The sequence below is a fragment of the Oncorhynchus masou genome, chromosome 30 (assembly GCF_036934945.1).
Source record: "Oncorhynchus masou masou isolate Uvic2021 chromosome 30, UVic_Omas_1.1, whole genome shotgun sequence".
NCBI classification, from domain to species: domain Eukaryota; kingdom Metazoa; phylum Chordata; class Actinopteri; order Salmoniformes; family Salmonidae; genus Oncorhynchus; species Oncorhynchus masou.
In genome coordinates, this window is record NC_088241.1 from 3334316 (window position 1) to 3351681 (window position 17366).

At 45.2% G+C, this 17366-nt stretch overlaps 1 protein-coding gene across 1 annotated transcript in view; it reads right to left on the reverse strand.

Annotated features, from left to right (window-relative positions):
- The window catches only part of LOC135521806 (integrin alpha-10-like), a 98757-nt gene extending 82132 nt beyond the window's left edge, over positions 1-16625 (reverse strand). The window contains exon 1 of the mRNA XM_064947542.1: positions 15682-16625. Coding sequence (XP_064803614.1) covers positions 15682-15733 — 52 coding nt within the window. The 5' untranslated portion in view covers positions 15734-16625. The remainder of the gene's footprint in view (positions 1-15681) is intronic.
- Positions 16626-17366: the final 741 nt, after the last annotated feature.

Sequence of the window (17366 nt, forward strand, 5' to 3'; positions counted from 1 at the left end):
GCTGAAAATACAACATTTTTGGTTATGGATGGTAGAATGATTCTCTACACAATACTTGCTTGTTTTGTCACAAACCGAAATTGGGCAAACTATTAGAATGTTTGCAACCAGGCAATGGCGGAGTGATTTCTGCACAGTGCATCTTTAAGTAACTGGTTCTACAGCCTTTTTAAGTTTACTCAACTTTTCGATCAAGGTGTTACCCGATCTTAACAATTTTTTGGGGCCAAAACATAGCTCCAACTTCTGAAAATGTACACAAAAATGTAGTCAACTTAAAATGATGTGTTTGCTCAACTTACCTCACATGTTCATTCATCTAGATATTATTATTTGGATTAACTAAAAAAGGCTTTGAAACTAGTTACACCTTCATAAACGATGCTTTTGACATACAATATTTTCAACTGACATATTTGACACACATGATTACATTGTGCATAATCATTTCTACATAAATTATTATTCAACACATCCTCATCTGGACTTTGAACTCTCAACCTCTTTGGACTGAGGACACAAAGCTTCCTGCTATGTCACTGTGTCTACTGAGTTCATCTGTATTGCTACACTTTGCACTTCAAAGTAAATCTCAGCTCTGTTAAAAATACTCAAGTAAAATTATTTTATTATCATAGCGACTAAGGAGAAACATAAAAATGAGTAATATGTAGGCCAACGTTAGACTATTACTGAAATAAGTAACTCAAATCAATGATGAGAGAGTAGTCAGACATGGTGGAGTAGCAGGAAAATGGAATGCTGTGAACCAGAAGGTTGTGAGTTCAACCCCCAGTTGAGGACATGTTGAATATGAATTACTGTATAAATTAACAGGCACAAAGTAATCATGTAAGTTTAAAACATTGTATGTTAAATGTAACCAGTTGCACAGACCTTTTGAATTAAGATGCCCAAATAATTATTTCTAGTTGAATGAACATGCAAAAATTTGAGCAAGCACATCATTTTAAGTAAATTGGAGCTAAGTTTGGGCTAACTAAAAGTGTTAATTTCAGGTAACACTTTGATTGAAAAGTGTATTAAACTTAAAAAGGCTGTGGAACCAGTTACTTCATAATAATTAGATGAAACAACTGGACTTTTTTTACAGTGCAGAACTCACCAGCAGACTGGTGAACAACACACGCTACCAAAAACCACCAACTGCCTCTCGGGGAAAGCCCTGGAGTGGGACAACGCCATGTGGGGAGAAGGAGATGCGGCGCTGGACCATTTTGAGGATTTCACCTGCTGCTTCCGGGCAGTTTGCGACCACCCGCCCGAGGGTAGAGCGGCAGGTGAATGTCTCTTCCATCTGAGGCAGGGGACGAGGAGAGCCCAGGGGTTCGCAATGGACTTCCGGACCCTGGACACCGGCGCGGGATGGAACGACAAGGCCCTGATCGACTACTATCACTGCAGTTTACGCGAGGACGTCCGTCAGGAGTTGGCCTGCAGGGACACCACCCTCACCTTGACAAGCTGGTGGACCTGTCCATTCGGCTGGATAACCTGCTGGCTACCCGCGGACATCCAGAGCGGGGTCTGTCGGTTCCATCCCCCAGCACCACCGCTCCGATGCCCATGGAGCTGGGAGGTGCTGCGCTCAGGGCGACCGGAGGAGGTTTCGTCTCATGTACCATCTGTGGCCGCAGAGGTCACACTGCCGGTCGGTGCCAGGTTGGTTCCCCTGGGCGTCGAGGCAGCAGGCAGGGCACTCTGGCGTCACCCCAGGTGAACCCAGGTGAGCCGGCACCATTCTCACCCAGAGCCCTCACCCAGAGTTTTCCCCGCATTCCCAGCATAAGGCGCTCGTCGATTCAGGCGCGGCTGGGAATTTTATAGACAGATAATTCGCCCATAGTTTAGGGATCCCCATTGTTCCAGTGGCTATGTCCTTCCCAGTTCAAGCCTGAGACAGTCAACCATTAGGGTCAGGGTTGATTAGGGAGGCCACCGCTCCTCTGAGCATGGTGACGCAGGGGGGTCACAAGGAGAGAATCAGTCTCTTCCTCATTGACTCTCCTGCGTTTCCTGTGGTGCTAGGCCTACACTGGTTAGCCTGTCATGACCCTACGTTTCATGGCAACGGAGGGCTCTCACAGGGTGGTCGCGGGAGTGCTCAGGGAGGTGTTTAGGAGTTTCCATTGTGCTACTACGGTGGAAAGTCCAGACCAGGTCTCCACCGTGCGCACATTCCCGCCGAATATGCCGATTTGGCTCTCGCCTTCTCCAAAAAGAAGGCGACTCAATTACCACCCCATCGACGGGAGGATTGTGCGATAAATCTGGTAGACGCAGCACTTCCCAGGAGTCACGTGTATCCCCTGTCACGGGCGGAGACGGCGGCTATGGAAACATATGTCCCTGAGTCCCTGCGTCAGGGGTACATTCGGTCCTCAACTTTACCCGTCTCCTCGAGTTCATTTTTTGTGAAGAAGGAGGAAGGTCTGCGCCCGTGTATTGACTATCGAGGCCTAAACCAGATGACTGTGAGGTACAGTTACCCGCTACCTCTCATTGCAACAGCGATTGAGTCAATGCACGGGGCATGCTTCTTTACCAAACTAGATCTCAGGAATGCTTTCACCCTGGTGCATATCTGGGAGGGAGATGAATGGAAGACGGCGTTCAGTACTACCTCAGGGCATTATGAGTACCTCGTCATGCCGTACGGGTTGATGAATGCTCCATCAGTCTTCCAAGCCTTTGTAGACAAGATTTTCAGGGACCTGCACGGCCAGGGTGTAGTGGTGTATATTGATAACATTCTAATGTACTCCGCTACACGCGCCGAGCATGTGTCCCTGGTGCGCAGGGTGCTTGGTCGACTGTTGGAACATGACCTGTACGTCAAGGCTGAGAAATGCCTGTTCTTCCAACAGGCCGTCTCCTTCCATACCTTAAGGGAACATTTTGACATTTGCTATATGGTTAGTGATAAAGTCCACGTTGCTAATGTACGGTCCCTTACTAGACGTCTGACAACGTTTCTAAAATTTGCGGACGGCGTCGGGCCGTGCGGCAGGGCCGGATCTTCCAGGAAGTCATCAAATGAACTCTCTCTGACTTTCGGTTTCCGTTTTATAAAATGTTCAAATTTTTGCCATTTTTCCACTCTCCCAGTAAATCCCACAAGAGGGCGAATAGAATCATATTGCAAATGTACAAAACATCACCAATCACGACGTGGCCTTATCTCCAAAACGGATTTTGTTTTGAAGACGAAACTTGGTGAGCATAGGTTTGGCATAATGGGCAGTTGGCCCCAAACAAGATGGCGTTTAGAAGATGGCGTTTAGGCCTCAACGTTTTTTGAGTTATGGCCATTTTTCTGGGATTAAAGGTCAAAAATGAAAATAGAGCAATAATTCTTCACGTCAATAAAAAAAGAACCAGCCATTTATCTATTGTAATTTAAGAGAAATCGTACAATGTCAAATTGGTGATGTTCAAAAATAGGTTGTTTTAAAAAAAGTTACAGATTCAGTTGCAGCGTGTTCATACGAACCTTTTTAAAGTGTGCTTCGGAGCTCTGTGAGATTTCTGTGATTTTCTGAAATAACACACTCACTAAACCCTCCGTAAATAAGTCAGTTCTTAACATAAAGACTTAAAACTCAAAATTCTACAAGTGCCTACCCCAATGAGGATACGTGTTCACTTTCAGCTTCCTGTGTAAACCGGAAGTGCCTTAAAATGGTATCATAGGTGCTGTTTTGAAGGGTTAAAAAGGTCTGATCTTTTTAAAACTTCATATGTGTGATTAAGCAACCCTCATGAACTGTAAATCAGTAATTCTTCCCGACAGATGTCAAAGAAAAGCTCTCTTACACACACACACACACACACACACACACACACACACACACACACACACACACACACACACAGTAAATCAGTGTTTTTTGATCTCACAGATTACAATGACTTCTCTCCCCATAGGAATACATTGCCTGCTCCTCTGAAGTCAACCTGAAGCCTATGTGGGATATGAATGCCCTATGAACCTGTCTTCGATGACAGTCCATCAGGCCACTATGAGGTCTACCTGTGTCGATTCTAAGCTTCCTGAAGCAACTGGAAGTGGTTAAAATCACCCTAAAAGTGTTTTTCCATACCCAACCTGATGTTTGATAGAAATAGTGAATTCAACCCTGTCTAAATCAGTCAGTTGTTAACGTATAGACTTATAGACTGTAAAAGCCCCAATGAGGATATGTGTTTACTTTTAGCTTCCTATGCCAACCGAAAGTTCCATAATTGGTGTCATTCTGTTGCGAAGGGTTAAAAAAGTCAGATCTTTACAAAACTTTACATGTGCGATTAGGCAACCCTTATGAACTGTAAATCAGTCATTTCTCCCATTAAATTTCCAAGAAAAACTCACATACACGCACACAGCTTGGACAGAGGGACACAGTGTGGTGTGTAGAGACCTGCAATAGTTACCTTTGTTCGAACAATTAAAGAACCGTCAGACCTAGAGTTCTGAAACTTTAGAAACCTGTTCTAGAATTCAGGTCGATAGTGTGTGGTGAGTTATGTGGCTCTAGAAGGTTCTCGGACCGAGAAACAACCTCGTACATTTGCAATGACTTCAATTCATTTTGACCATTACGAAAATGACAACATTTTAAAAAGTCCCAGAGTCGCAAGACTAGGTGCATTGAAACCGGCTCGGCCCATAGAGACGGGCTCCAACGTTTCTTTCCGATAGCTCATTCAAGGACTCAGTAGCAAGGCATGGAAAAAAGTGGATTTTCAGCACCAATTAAGGTCTTGCTCGGGCACCGAATGACCTATCGAGCCGAAACTTGGGATTCGGGGTCGCCTCAGCTAGGCCTACACATAATGTCAGAACTGGACCCGCAGCTAGAATGTAACTACGTGTTTTACGTTTCTATTATGGTTTGAACAGAAGGCGCTGTGAATTTTGGGCCTGCTCTGAAATATGTGATAGTTGGCTTCTAAACGAGTTGGAAAAAGTGGGTGTGGTGTCAGTTTGTATCAGTTTGGTGTCAGAATGACATCTAATTGACTGATGGACGGTGACTTGCTGGCTGACTGTTGTACATTTGCCATCCATATGTTTAAACAGTGAGGTACCATTACCAAAATGACATTCTGAAATCAACACCAACAGGCGATGGAGAGGAACCAGAAACACTGCCCGGCCATCCCGAGTTCATCGGGCCAGTCAATTTTGCATTTCTGCAGTATTTTTGAGCATGACAAATTCGTGATGGTAAATGCCCATTGAAACATATTGCAAATGCACAGTGCATTTGCAATATGATTCAACAGTGAAAAAGCATCACCAAATGGACATCATGAAATCAACACAACAAGCGATGGAGAGGAACCACTATCACTGCCCGGCTATCCCGAGTTCATCAGGCCAGTCAATTTTGCATTTCTGCAGTATTTTTGAGCATGTCAAATTATTGATGGTACATGGCAAATGGACATAAAATCCTGATTTGGCACTTTCAAATCTTTCATATTGCATTTGGACATTTCTTATGGCATTTGGCCAACAAAAGTGACTTTTGAGTTTGACTTTTGATTTCCTATGAAATCATATTGCAAATGGACAAAACATGTGCCTTATGCACAAGTAAAAAACAATAATGATAATAAAATTTGACAAAAGTATATTCATACAGTTCTTACACATGTGTAATTGACAAAAAAAAAAATCGAAAGAATTTCGAAAAACGGTCCAGAAAGCACTTTAAGGGGCTGATAAGTTTTTTCAAATGTTTTGCTATTTTTGACTTTTCACTTCCTATGAAATCATATTGCAAATGGAGAAAACATATGCCTTATGCTCAAGTAAAAAAAAAATGATGATAATAAAATATGACTAAAGTATGTTGATACAGTTCTTATACATGTGTAATTGACACAAAAAAATCAAAAGAATTTCGAAAAACGGTCCAGAAAGCACTTTTTTAAGGGAGTGATATGTTTTTTCAAGTTTTTCGCTATTTTTGACTTTTGACTTCCTATGAAATCATATTACAAATGGACAAAACATACAGTGCCTTGCGAAAGTATTCGGCCCCCTTGAACTTTGCGACCTTTTGCCACATTTCAGGCTTCAAACATAAAGATATAAAACTGTATTTTTTTGTGAAGAATCAACAACAACTGGGACACAATCATGAAGTGGAACGACATTTATTGGATATTTCAAACTTTTTTAACAAATCAAAACCTGAAAAATATAGGCATGCAAAATTATTCATCCCCTTTACTTTCAGTGCAGCAAACTCTCTCCAGAAGTTCAGTGAGGATCTCTGAATGATCCAATGTTGACCTAAATGATGATAAATACAATCCACCTGTGTGTAATCAAGTCTCCGTATAAATGCACCTGCACTGTGATAGTCTCAGAGGTCCGTTAAAAGCGCAGAGAGCATCATGAAGAACAAGGAACACACCAGGCAGGTCCGAGATACTGTTGTGAAGAAGTTTAAAGCCGGATTTGGATACAAAAAGATTTCCCAAGCTTTAAACATCCCAAGGAGCACTGTGCAAGCGATAATATTGAAATGGAAGGAGTATCAGACCACTGCAAATCTACCAAGACCTGGCCGTCCCTCTAAACTTTCAGCTCATACAAGGAGAAGACTGATCAGAGATGCAGTCAAGAGGCCCATGATCACTCTGGATGAACTGCAGAGATCTACAGCTAAGGTGGGAGACTCTGTCCATATGACAACAATCAGTCGTATATTGCACAAATCTGGCCTTTATGGAAGAGTGGCAAGAAGAAAGTCATTTCTTAAAGATATCCATAAAAAGTGTTGTTTAAAGTTTGCCACAAGCCACCTGGGAGACACACCAAACATGTGGAAGAAGGTGCTCTGGTCAGATGAAACTAAAATTGAACTTTTTGGCAACAATGCAAAACGTTATGTTTGGCGTAAAAGCAACACAGCTCATCACCCTGAACACACCATACCCACTGTCAAACATGGTGGTGGCAGCATCATGGTTTGGGCCTGCTTTTCTTCAGCAGGGACAGTGAAGATGGTTAAAATTGATGGGAAGATGGATGGAGCCAAATACAGGACCATTCTGGAAGAAAACCTGATGGAGTCTGCAAAAGACCTGAGACTGGGACGGAGATTTGTCTTCCAACAAGACAATGATCCAAAACATAAAGCAAAATATACAATGGAATGGTTCAAAAATAAACATATCCAGGTGTTAGAATGGCCAAGTCAAAGTCCAGACCTGAATCCAATCGAGAATCTGTGGAAAGTACTGAAAACTGCTGTTCACAAATGCTCTCCATCCACCCTCACTGAGCTCGAGCTGTTTTGCAAGGAGGAATGGGAAAAAACTTCAGTCTCTCGATGTGCAAAACTGATAGAGACATACCCCAAGCGACTTACAGCTGTAATCGCAGCAAAAGGTGGCGCTACAAAGTATTAACTTAAGGGGGCTGAATAATTTTGCACGCTCAATTTTTCAGTTTTTGATTTGTTAAAAAAGTTTGAAATATCCAATAAATGTCGTTCCACTTCATGATTGTGTCCCACTTGTTGTTGATTCTTCACAGAAAAATACAGTTTTATATCTTTATGTTTGAAGCCTGAAATGTGGCAAAAGGTCGCAAAGTTCAAGGGGACCGAATACTTTCGCAAGGCACTGTATGTGTCACGCCCTGGTCGTATTATATTGTGTTTGTCTTCATTTATTTGGTCAGGCCAGGGTGTGACATGAGTTTATTGTGGTGTGTTTTGTCTTGGGGTTTTGTGGGGTGTTGGGTGTGTGGCTTAGTGGGGTTATCTAGCAAAGTCTATGGCTGTCTGGAGTGGTTCTCAATCAGAGGCAGGTGTTTATCGTTGTCTCTGATTGGGAACCATATTTAGGCAGCCATATTCTTTGAGTATTTCGTGGGTGATTGTTCCTGTCTCTGTGTTTGTTGTCACCAGATAGGCTGTATAGTTTTTCACGTTCCGTTTGTTGTTTTTGTATTGTTTGTTTTCTTTGTCATTAAACATCTCTCAAAAATACCACGCTGCATTTTGGTCCGCTTCTCCTGTGTTTGTTGTCACCAGATAGGCTGTATAGTTTTTCACGTTCCGTTTGTTGTTTTTGTATTGTTTGTTTTCTTTGTCATTAAACATCTCTCAAAAATACCACGCTGCATTTTGGTCCGCTTCTCCTTCGACAGACGAGAACCGTTACAATATGCCTTATGCACAGGTAAAAAAAAATATTAAAGAAATATTAAAAAATTATGACAATAAAATTGGCATGACACGGAGGAGCGGCCCATGGATCCCACCCCTATTCTCCCGCCTCCTGCCTGGTGGAGCCGGTAGTGTGGGAGCTGGAAGCGGACATTGAGCAGGCGCTACGTGCAGAGCCCACTCCTCTCCAGTGTCCCGCTGGGCGTCTGTATGCTCCGTCTGCTGTCCGTGACTGGTTGATCTATTGGGCCCACACGTCACCCTCCTCTGGTCATCCAAGCATCGGTCGGACGGTGCGCTGTCTGAGTGGGAAGTACTGGTGGCCCACTTTGGCTAAGGACGTGAGGGTTTATGTTTCCTCCTGCTCAGTGTGTGCCCAGTGTAAGGCTCCTAGGAACCTGACCACGGGTAAGCTACACCCCTTACCCGTTCCACAACGGCCGTGGTCGCACCTGTCGGTGGATTTCCTTACCGATCTTCCTCCCTCATAGGGTAAAACCCCGATCCTGGTCGTTGTGGACCGTTTTTTAAAGTCCTGCCGTCTCCTCCCTCTGCCCGGTCTCCCTACAGCCCTCAGACTGCGGAGGCCTTGTTTACGCACGTCTTCCGGCACTACGGGGTGCCTGAAGATATAGTGTCTGATCGGGGTCCCCAGTTCACTTCGAGAGTCTGGAGGGTGTTCATGGAACGTCTGGGGGTCTCGATCAGCCTTACCTCTGGTTTTCACCCCGAGAGTAACGGGCAGGTGGAGAGAGTGAACCAGGATGTGGGCAAGTTTCTGAGGTCTTATTGCCAGGACCGGCCGGGGGAGTGGGTGGCGATCGTGTCCTGGGCAGAGATGGCCCAGAACTCACTCTGCCACTCCTCCACTAACCTCTCCCCATTCCAGTGCGTACTGGGGTACCAGCTGGTTCTGGCGCCTTGACATCAGAGTCAGATCGAGGCTCCTGTGGTGGACGACTGCTTCAGGCGCGAGGAGGCGACATGGGACGCCGCTCATGTTCACCTTCAGCAGGCCGTGCTGCGCCAGAAAGCCAGCGCAGACTGTCACTGCAGTGAGGCCCCGGTGTTTGCACCAGGGGACCAGGTATGGCTCTCGACCCAAAACCTGCCCCTCCGCTTGCCCTGCCGGAAGTTGGGGCCGCGGTTTGTGGGGCCATTTAAAGTCCTGAGGAGACTGAACGAGGTTAGTTACAGGTTACAACTTTCCCCCGATTATCGTATTAACCCCTCATTCCATTTGTCTCTTCTCAAGCCGGTGGCGGCTGGCCCGCTCCAGGAGTCTGAGGTGCGGGAGGTTCCTCCGCCCCCTATGGACATCGAGGGGGCCCCGGCGTATTCCGTTCACTCCATACTGGATTCGAGGCGTAGGGCGAGGGGCCTTCAGTACCTCGTGGAGTGGGAGGGGTACGGTCCGGAAGAGAGATGCTGGGTTCCGCTGGAGGACGTGTTGGACCCTTCAATGCTGCGGGAGTTCCACCGTCTCCATCCGGATCGCCCTGCACCTCGCCCTCCGGGTTGTCCCCGAGGCCGGTGTCAGCGCGCAGCTGGAGCCGCTGGTCAAGGTTTGGGTACTGTCACGACTTCCGCCAAAGTTGGTTCCTCTCCATCGCCAATCCACCTTTCATTTTCCATTTGTTTTGTCTTGTTTTCCCACACACCTGGTTTACAGTCCCTCATTACTTTCCCTGTATATAACCCTCTGTTCCCGCCATGTCTGTGTGTGAAATTGTTTATTTGTCAGGTTGGTACGCTTCCGGCTGGTGTATGCCGGGTTTTGTTGTGTACCCGTGCTTTGTGTCAGCCGGTACTTTGTACTTGGTTGTGTGTACTTTGTGCTGCCTCACTTGTTCTTTGGGCATTTGTTTTCGTGACACGGTTGCGACCTGTTTTAATAATTGCCTGAGTAAAGTGTTTTGTCCACTCATCTCTGCTCTCCTGCGCCTGACTTCCATGCACAAGCTACACCCACCCATTGACACCAACACACAAAGTCATATACACACACACACACACACACACACCCAACAGAAGGGGATTCCGCAGGGTTGTGAGAAGTAACTAATATGTCTACTCTCTATTTCCCCCAATTCTTCCTCCATCTCACTGCTTGCTCCCTCCATCTTATTCTCCATCCTCCTCCTCTTTCTCCCTCCAGATGAATTCCCTTGATTATAGGAGCCATGCCTCTCCCATACAGTAATCATGATCCTGCTCCCCTCTTTCACTGATGTGACATCATAGCATCTCTACTGTTTAATCACTTCAACTCTTTAATTGTGGCCGGGCATCTCTCTCTCTCTCTCACACACACACACACCACACACACACACACACACACACACACACACACACACACACACACACACACGTCTCTCATATGTTTCAAAGACTGTCCGTCACATCACCAAGACCCCTTCACCCCTCTCTCCTACTCCCGCCACCTTAACCCCCTACTCTCCACTCAAATCATCCCATTTTCATCCACTTCCTCCTGTATCCCCTCCCCGGCTCTTCACCCTCTCCACCAAACCACCCTCCCCTCCTCCTCTCCTGCTCTTCCGCTCCCATTTTCAGCTGGTTTATATGGGTCTGTACCACAGGCTGTCTGACCATGGATCGTCATGACAACTGACTGTAAACATTTATGCAGCCAAACCCCGTCCAGATTCAGATTCCCCTCTCTATTCAACCACACTATCGGCTCGCAATGCTCTTGCTGCTATGTGTGTGTGTGTGCGTTTGTGTGTACTGCTACTGAATGATGTATGTATTCGGGATGACAGGTCAGTGGAGTTGACAGCACAGTGTTACGTGTGTTACAGGTGAATGGCAGCCTGACCACAGACGTGTGTTAAGTATGGAGACGACATGTGGCTCTGATTTATGGCATTTCAAATGGACCACTGTCTCTCTATCACAGCTTCTCTCTCTCTCACCCACTCACACACGTTTTCTACTTTAAACTATCCACCAATCTTTCTACCACTCACTCCCATCATTTTATTTTGTCCACTTCCTTATCTGCTCTCCTCTTCATCTCTTGTTGTCTTCACATGTCTGCAGTGGCCACTTGGCTTACACTTTGGTCGTCTCTGGTAGTCCGTGCAATGATGACCACAGTAGGCTGTTTCTCTAGTATTCATTGAATTACAAGGCTTCTGGCTCTACCCCCCCCCCCCCATTTCTCTTGCTCTCTGACTCACCTCCATCATGTTCTGTTCCCATCTCTATCTGTCCCTAGTGTGGTATGGGGGTGGAAGAGAGTGGGAGTGAGAAAGGAAGACAGAGAAGGAAAGAGATATAATGGACAGCAAGAGGGAGGGAAAGAGAGAGGGACCAATGAGAGAAACAGAAAAAGACATTGGGAGAAGAGAAAGTGTGTAGGAGAAGGACTGAGACAAGGAGAAGGACTAGCAAGAGGATAGGAGAGGAGAGACTGGGAGAAGAGAGATTGTGTAGGAGAAGGACTGGGAAGAGGAGAAGGGCTAGGAAGAGGATAGGAGAGGAGAGACTGGGAGAAGAGAGATTGTGTAGGAGAAGGACTGGGGAGAGGATAGGAGAGGAGAGAGACTGATTGGGAGAAGAGAGATGTGTAGGAGAAGGACTGGGGAGAGGACAGGAGAGGAGAGAGAGAGATTGGGAGAAGATATATTGTGTAGGAGAAGGACTGGGGAGAGGAGAAGGACGGGGAAGAGGATAGGAGAGGAGAGAGAGAGATTGGGAGAAGAGAGATTGTGTAGGAGAAGGACTGGGGAGAGGAGAAGGACGGGGAAGAGGATAGGAGAGGAGAGAGATTGGGAGAAGATATATTGTGTAGGAGAAGGACTGGGGAGAGGAGAAGGACGGGGAAGAGGATAGGAGAGGAGAGAGAGAGATTGGGAGAAGAGAGATTGTGTAGGAGAAGGACTGGGGAGAGGAGAAGGACGGGGAAGAGGACAGGAGAGGAGAGAGAGAGATTGGGAGAAGAGAGATTGTGTAGGAGAAGGACTGGGGAGAGGATAGGAGAGGAGAGACAGTTGGGAGAAGAGAGATGTGTAGGAGAAGGACTGGGGAGAGGACAGGAGAGGAGAGAGACAGTTGGGAGAAGAGAGATTGTGTAGGAGAAGGACTGGGGAGAGGAGAAGGAATTCCCTAGCTATCCCCCCATACACACACCTGTGTTCTACATCTCAGTAAAACATAACAGAGCAACTAACAGTCCTGGTATGCCTGGTTACCACACTGGGGAGGCCTGCTCAAACCATCAACATCACACACACAGTCAATACATGCATGTCTCAAACAGGTAATGAAGTGTAGTACAGACTAACCACAAACAGCGTCAGACTACGGTGACTTCAATGCATTCCTTCCTCATTCATTCCTCAGGATCAGCAGGAGGAGACAGAGACATGGCCTGAACAGACAGCAGTGTTGTGTTGTGCTGGACTGGTACATGGCCTGAACAGACAGCAGTGTTGTGTTGTACTGGACTGGTACATGGCCTGAACAGACAGCAGTGTTGTGTTGTGCTGGACTGGTACATGGCCTGAACAGACAGCAGTGTTGTGCTGGACTGGTACATGGCCTGAACAGACAGCAGTGTTGTGTTGTGCTGGACTGGTACATGGCCTGAACAGACAGCAGTGGTGTGCTGGACTGGTACATGGCCTGAACAGACAGCAGTGTTGTTCTGGACTGGACTGGTACATGGCCTGAACAGACAGCAGTGTTGTGCTGGACTGGACTGGTACATGGCCTGAACAGACAGCAGTGTTGTGCTGGACTGGTACATGGCCTGAACAGACAGCAGTGTTGTGCTGGACTGGACTGGTACATGGCCTGAACAGACAGCAGTATTGTGTTGTACTGGACTGGTACATGGCCTGAACAGACAGCAGTGTTGTGCTGGACTGGTACATGGCCTGAACAGACAGCAGTGTTGTGCTGGACTGGACTGGTACATGGCCTGAACAGACAGCAGTATTGTGTTGTACTGGACTGGTACATGGCCTGAACAGACAGCAGTGTTGTGCTGGACTGGACTGGTACATGGCCTTAACAGACAGCAGTGTTGTGCTGGACTGGTACATGGCCTGAACAGACAGCAGTGTTGTGTTGTGCTAGACTGGTACATGGTCTCACTCAGATCATGTTTGACATCATACAGGGATCCTAGGACTGTACTTCCCACTCAGACAGGAACACCTTCCTAATATTGAGTTCCACCCCCCTTTACCCTCAGAACATTCTCAATCCGTCAGGGCATGGACTCTACAAGGTGTCGAATGCATTCCACAGGGATGCTGGCCCATGTTGACTCCTATGCTTCCCACAGTTGTGTCAAGTTGGCTGGATGTCCTTCGGGTGGTGGAACATTATTGATAAACACAGGAAAATTTTGAGTGTGAAAACCCCAGCATCATTGCAGTTCTTGACACTCAAACCGGTGTGCATGGCACCTACTACCATACCCTGTTCAAAGGCACTTAAATATTTTATCTTGCCAATTCAAACTCTGAATGGCATACATACACAATCCACAATCCATGTCAATTGTCTCAAGGCCTAAAAATCCTTACTTAACCTGCCTCCCCTTCATCTGCACTGATTGAAGTGGATTTAACAGGTGAAATCAATAAGGGATCATAACTTTCACCTGGATTCACCTGGTCAGTCTATCATGGAAAGAGCAGGTGTTCTTAATGTTTTGTACACTCAGTGTATGGATTCACAGATCCAAAAAGCTACTTCTAAACACCCCACCTTTACGTAAGATGTCTACTGCCTACTTATTACAGTGTTATACACTGTGGACATACTTCTGAACAGTCCAGGATCATCATGGAGCTCAACATGCTCTACTAGAGTGGGATGGAGAAATCTTACAGGGTCTAGCTTTACTGTATCATGCCTTGCAATAGATTACCGTGATTCTGCCCTTTTTTTAGGTAGGCTAGTCGAGAACAAGTTCTTATTTACAACTGTGACCTGGCCAAGATAAAGCAAAGCAGTGTGACACAGACAACAACACAGAGTTACACATGGAGCAAACAGTAGAAAAAGAAAGTCTATATACAGTGTTGCAACAGCCATGAGGAGGTAGGCAATAAATAGACCATAGGAGTGAATATGCCCTGTCTAATAATAGCATATCTTCATTATTTTCATGGCCACTCACTGCACAGTAACGGAGCAATTTACTCCCTGCTTATCGACTGTGTCAACTCATTCCTGGTGAAACTATAATAGTATTTTCTCTCCTGCCGTCTAACAGGGGTCAGTGAGTGAGGTGTGTTACGGTACAGGTAACATGCAGGGGTTGGGAGGTGGGGTAGTCGACATTAACAAGCGTGAAAATGAGTGTAGTTGGTCTGACGGAAATACCGTATTACTATAACTGGAGCTTCCAGGTGAATTCTGGAGAGATGGATATTACTGATATAATTTAGGTCTAACCCTCCCACTGGCACCAGTGTAGCAATTCAGGGGAGGGGGTGGGGTTTGATCCAGCAACCAGCAGGAGAGAAGATAGCCCTACACATTGAGGAAGCTATGTAAGTTAATTACCACATTGTACAGTTAAACCTTGCAGGAGGGCAAAAAAGGCCAGACTGCAGAATCCCACTTCTGCCACCAATGTAGTGATTAAGGTGGCAGTCAAAATGGGGTTTGAACCAGCAACCCTGTGGTTAGAGGTGAAAGTGGAAAACCTCTTGTGTCATAAAGGTCTAGACCCCATGGCAGTGGCTGGGCATTATCTCTCACATGATGTAGACCTACAGGGAGGCTATATGTAGCTTTCTAAATATCCCTGCCTTTGTACCTTAGAGAATGATGCCTGCAGTTGTTTAGGTGAATCACTTAAACTTCAAGTTCTTTGAGCTTTGAGACCTGGAGAAAAGCCATATTGTGTATAAATATAACACATTATTCATTATTCATGGTTGTTTGAAGATAAGGAGTGAGTCCACTGAGGGAGCTCCAGTAGGTAACCTGATTACCATATCATACAATTGGACAGGGGAGCAGCAGCAGGGGGAACCAGGGAAACAGCTGTATGCCCACACAGTAAATAGCTGGGCCAAGTCTCAGCATAGAGAATGACCCTGCACACTGTAGTGGTTATAGAGGTCTTTCAACTGGTTTACAGGATCTGTGTTTATGTTCTAGGACCTATGATGTACTGTAGGTGCATTAGCTGGCTGTGCCATAAAGTTCCAGAGACTTCTCAGCAGAGGTTGTCGGTCCTACAATGCCATTGGGATAATGAATACACTGATGAATCTCGAACTAGAAAATGCCTAATTTTCATGAACATGTTTGTATAGGCTACTTAAAATTTCAAAATGCTGTCATTGAAGTGACTTTGTAAAGGGTCATGGTCGGGGTCAAGGATTTAAAGGTATTCGTGAGAAAAAAACAGCTCTAGAAAGGTTGACATGATAGACAACGTGACAACTCACACTGGTTACAAACTTACCTTTGAGGAGAACTATGAACTTGAGGAGTAGCAGGTATTTGTGCAGCTCCATGTTGTAAAGGATGGAAGGGCTTCGTGTTATCTCTCTTTCTGTTCCGGACTTGGGCTTTAATTTCCCTAGAGTTCGTTTAAATTCAGTGCTCCGGCACGAGTCTTTCAACTCGATGTGTTCCCCAGGGATCCGTGAAAACCGTAAAAACACCGCTCCAGTGGTATTGCTTGGGCGCGTTGTAATGTAACCGTGTTGTGTTGCTTCCGACAACCCTGCTTCGCATATTATTGAGGGAAAAACAGACTACTTAGTTATGGTTTGTTGTTGTAACCACTATCAGGTTTAACGATATGTTGAGAGCTTTTTAATTAATTAAACAGAGGTTGTTCTAGGTTTATTTTATTTTTGACAAACAGTAGCCTAAACTATCTAAATATTTGTGGGTCTGAATATGTGCCATAAATTATTACCTTAACCTTTGCGCAACTAACACCTCAAACGTCTAAACAACTAGTCAAAAACAACTCAACAACTGATTCAAGCTCAAAACCAACACCTGTCCCGAAGAAAATTCCAATTTAGTGTCGTTAAACCTTCACTAATGCATGTTTAATTGCTTCCAATAAAGAAAAACCCATAGCCCCAACTATCAGTCAGATAGTCTACTTTTCTATTGCTGAATGTTCCTCCTGGCTCGACGCTCCATTATCCGAAGAAAGTACCCATATTCATCTTTCAACCTAAACGTTTGAGGTTAATCAATGTTTGGGTTTTCTTGACAACTTTTCTGTTTCAATTTTCAAACTTCTGGTTGGTGATATCCATCTTTTTCGTCGTTTTCCCTCATTTATAGCGATTGTATCCCTCTCTGGATAGTGGAGTTTTACTCCAAAGCAACAATCAATAGCGCTTTTATTCCAGCGCGAGGAGACCTTCCTTCCCTCGCTCGTTCCTCAATTCGACGTCTCTCTCAGCGCGCGCCTGGTTCGCATTTTGAAAACCCCAAACGACTTTCTCTCTCTCTTTATCCCTCTCTTTATCTCTATTTCTCTTTCTTTATCTCTCGTTCTCTCTCTTTCTGTCTCTCAATTAATTTTGTTCCTCTCTCTCAATTAAATCTCTCAATTATATTTCTTTCTCTTTCTTTCTCTCAATTCAATTTAAGGGCTTTATTGGCATGGGAAACATATGTTAACATTGCCAAAACAAGTGAAATAGATAATAAACAAAAGTGAAATAAACAATAAAAAAATCTACAGTAAACATTACACTCGTTTCAAATGTCATATTATGTCTACATACAGTGTTGTAGCAATAGTTATTTGTGGGTCTGTGTAATCTGAGGAAAATATGTGTCTCTAATATGGTCATATATTTGGCAGGAGGTTAGGAAGTGCATCTCAGTTTCCACATCATTTTGTGGACAGTATGCACATAGCCTGTCTTCTCTTGAGAGCCAGGTCTGCCAACGGCAGCCTTTCTCAATAGCAAGGCTATGTTCACTGTGTCTGTACATAGTCAAAACTTTCCTTAATTTAGGGTCAGTCACTGTGGTCAGGTATTCTGCCACTGTATACTCTCTGTTTAGGGCCACATACAGTGCCTTGCGAAAGTATTCAGCCCCCTTGAACTTTGCGAGCTTTTGCCACATTTCAGGCTTCAAACATAAAGATATAAAACTGTATTTTTTTGT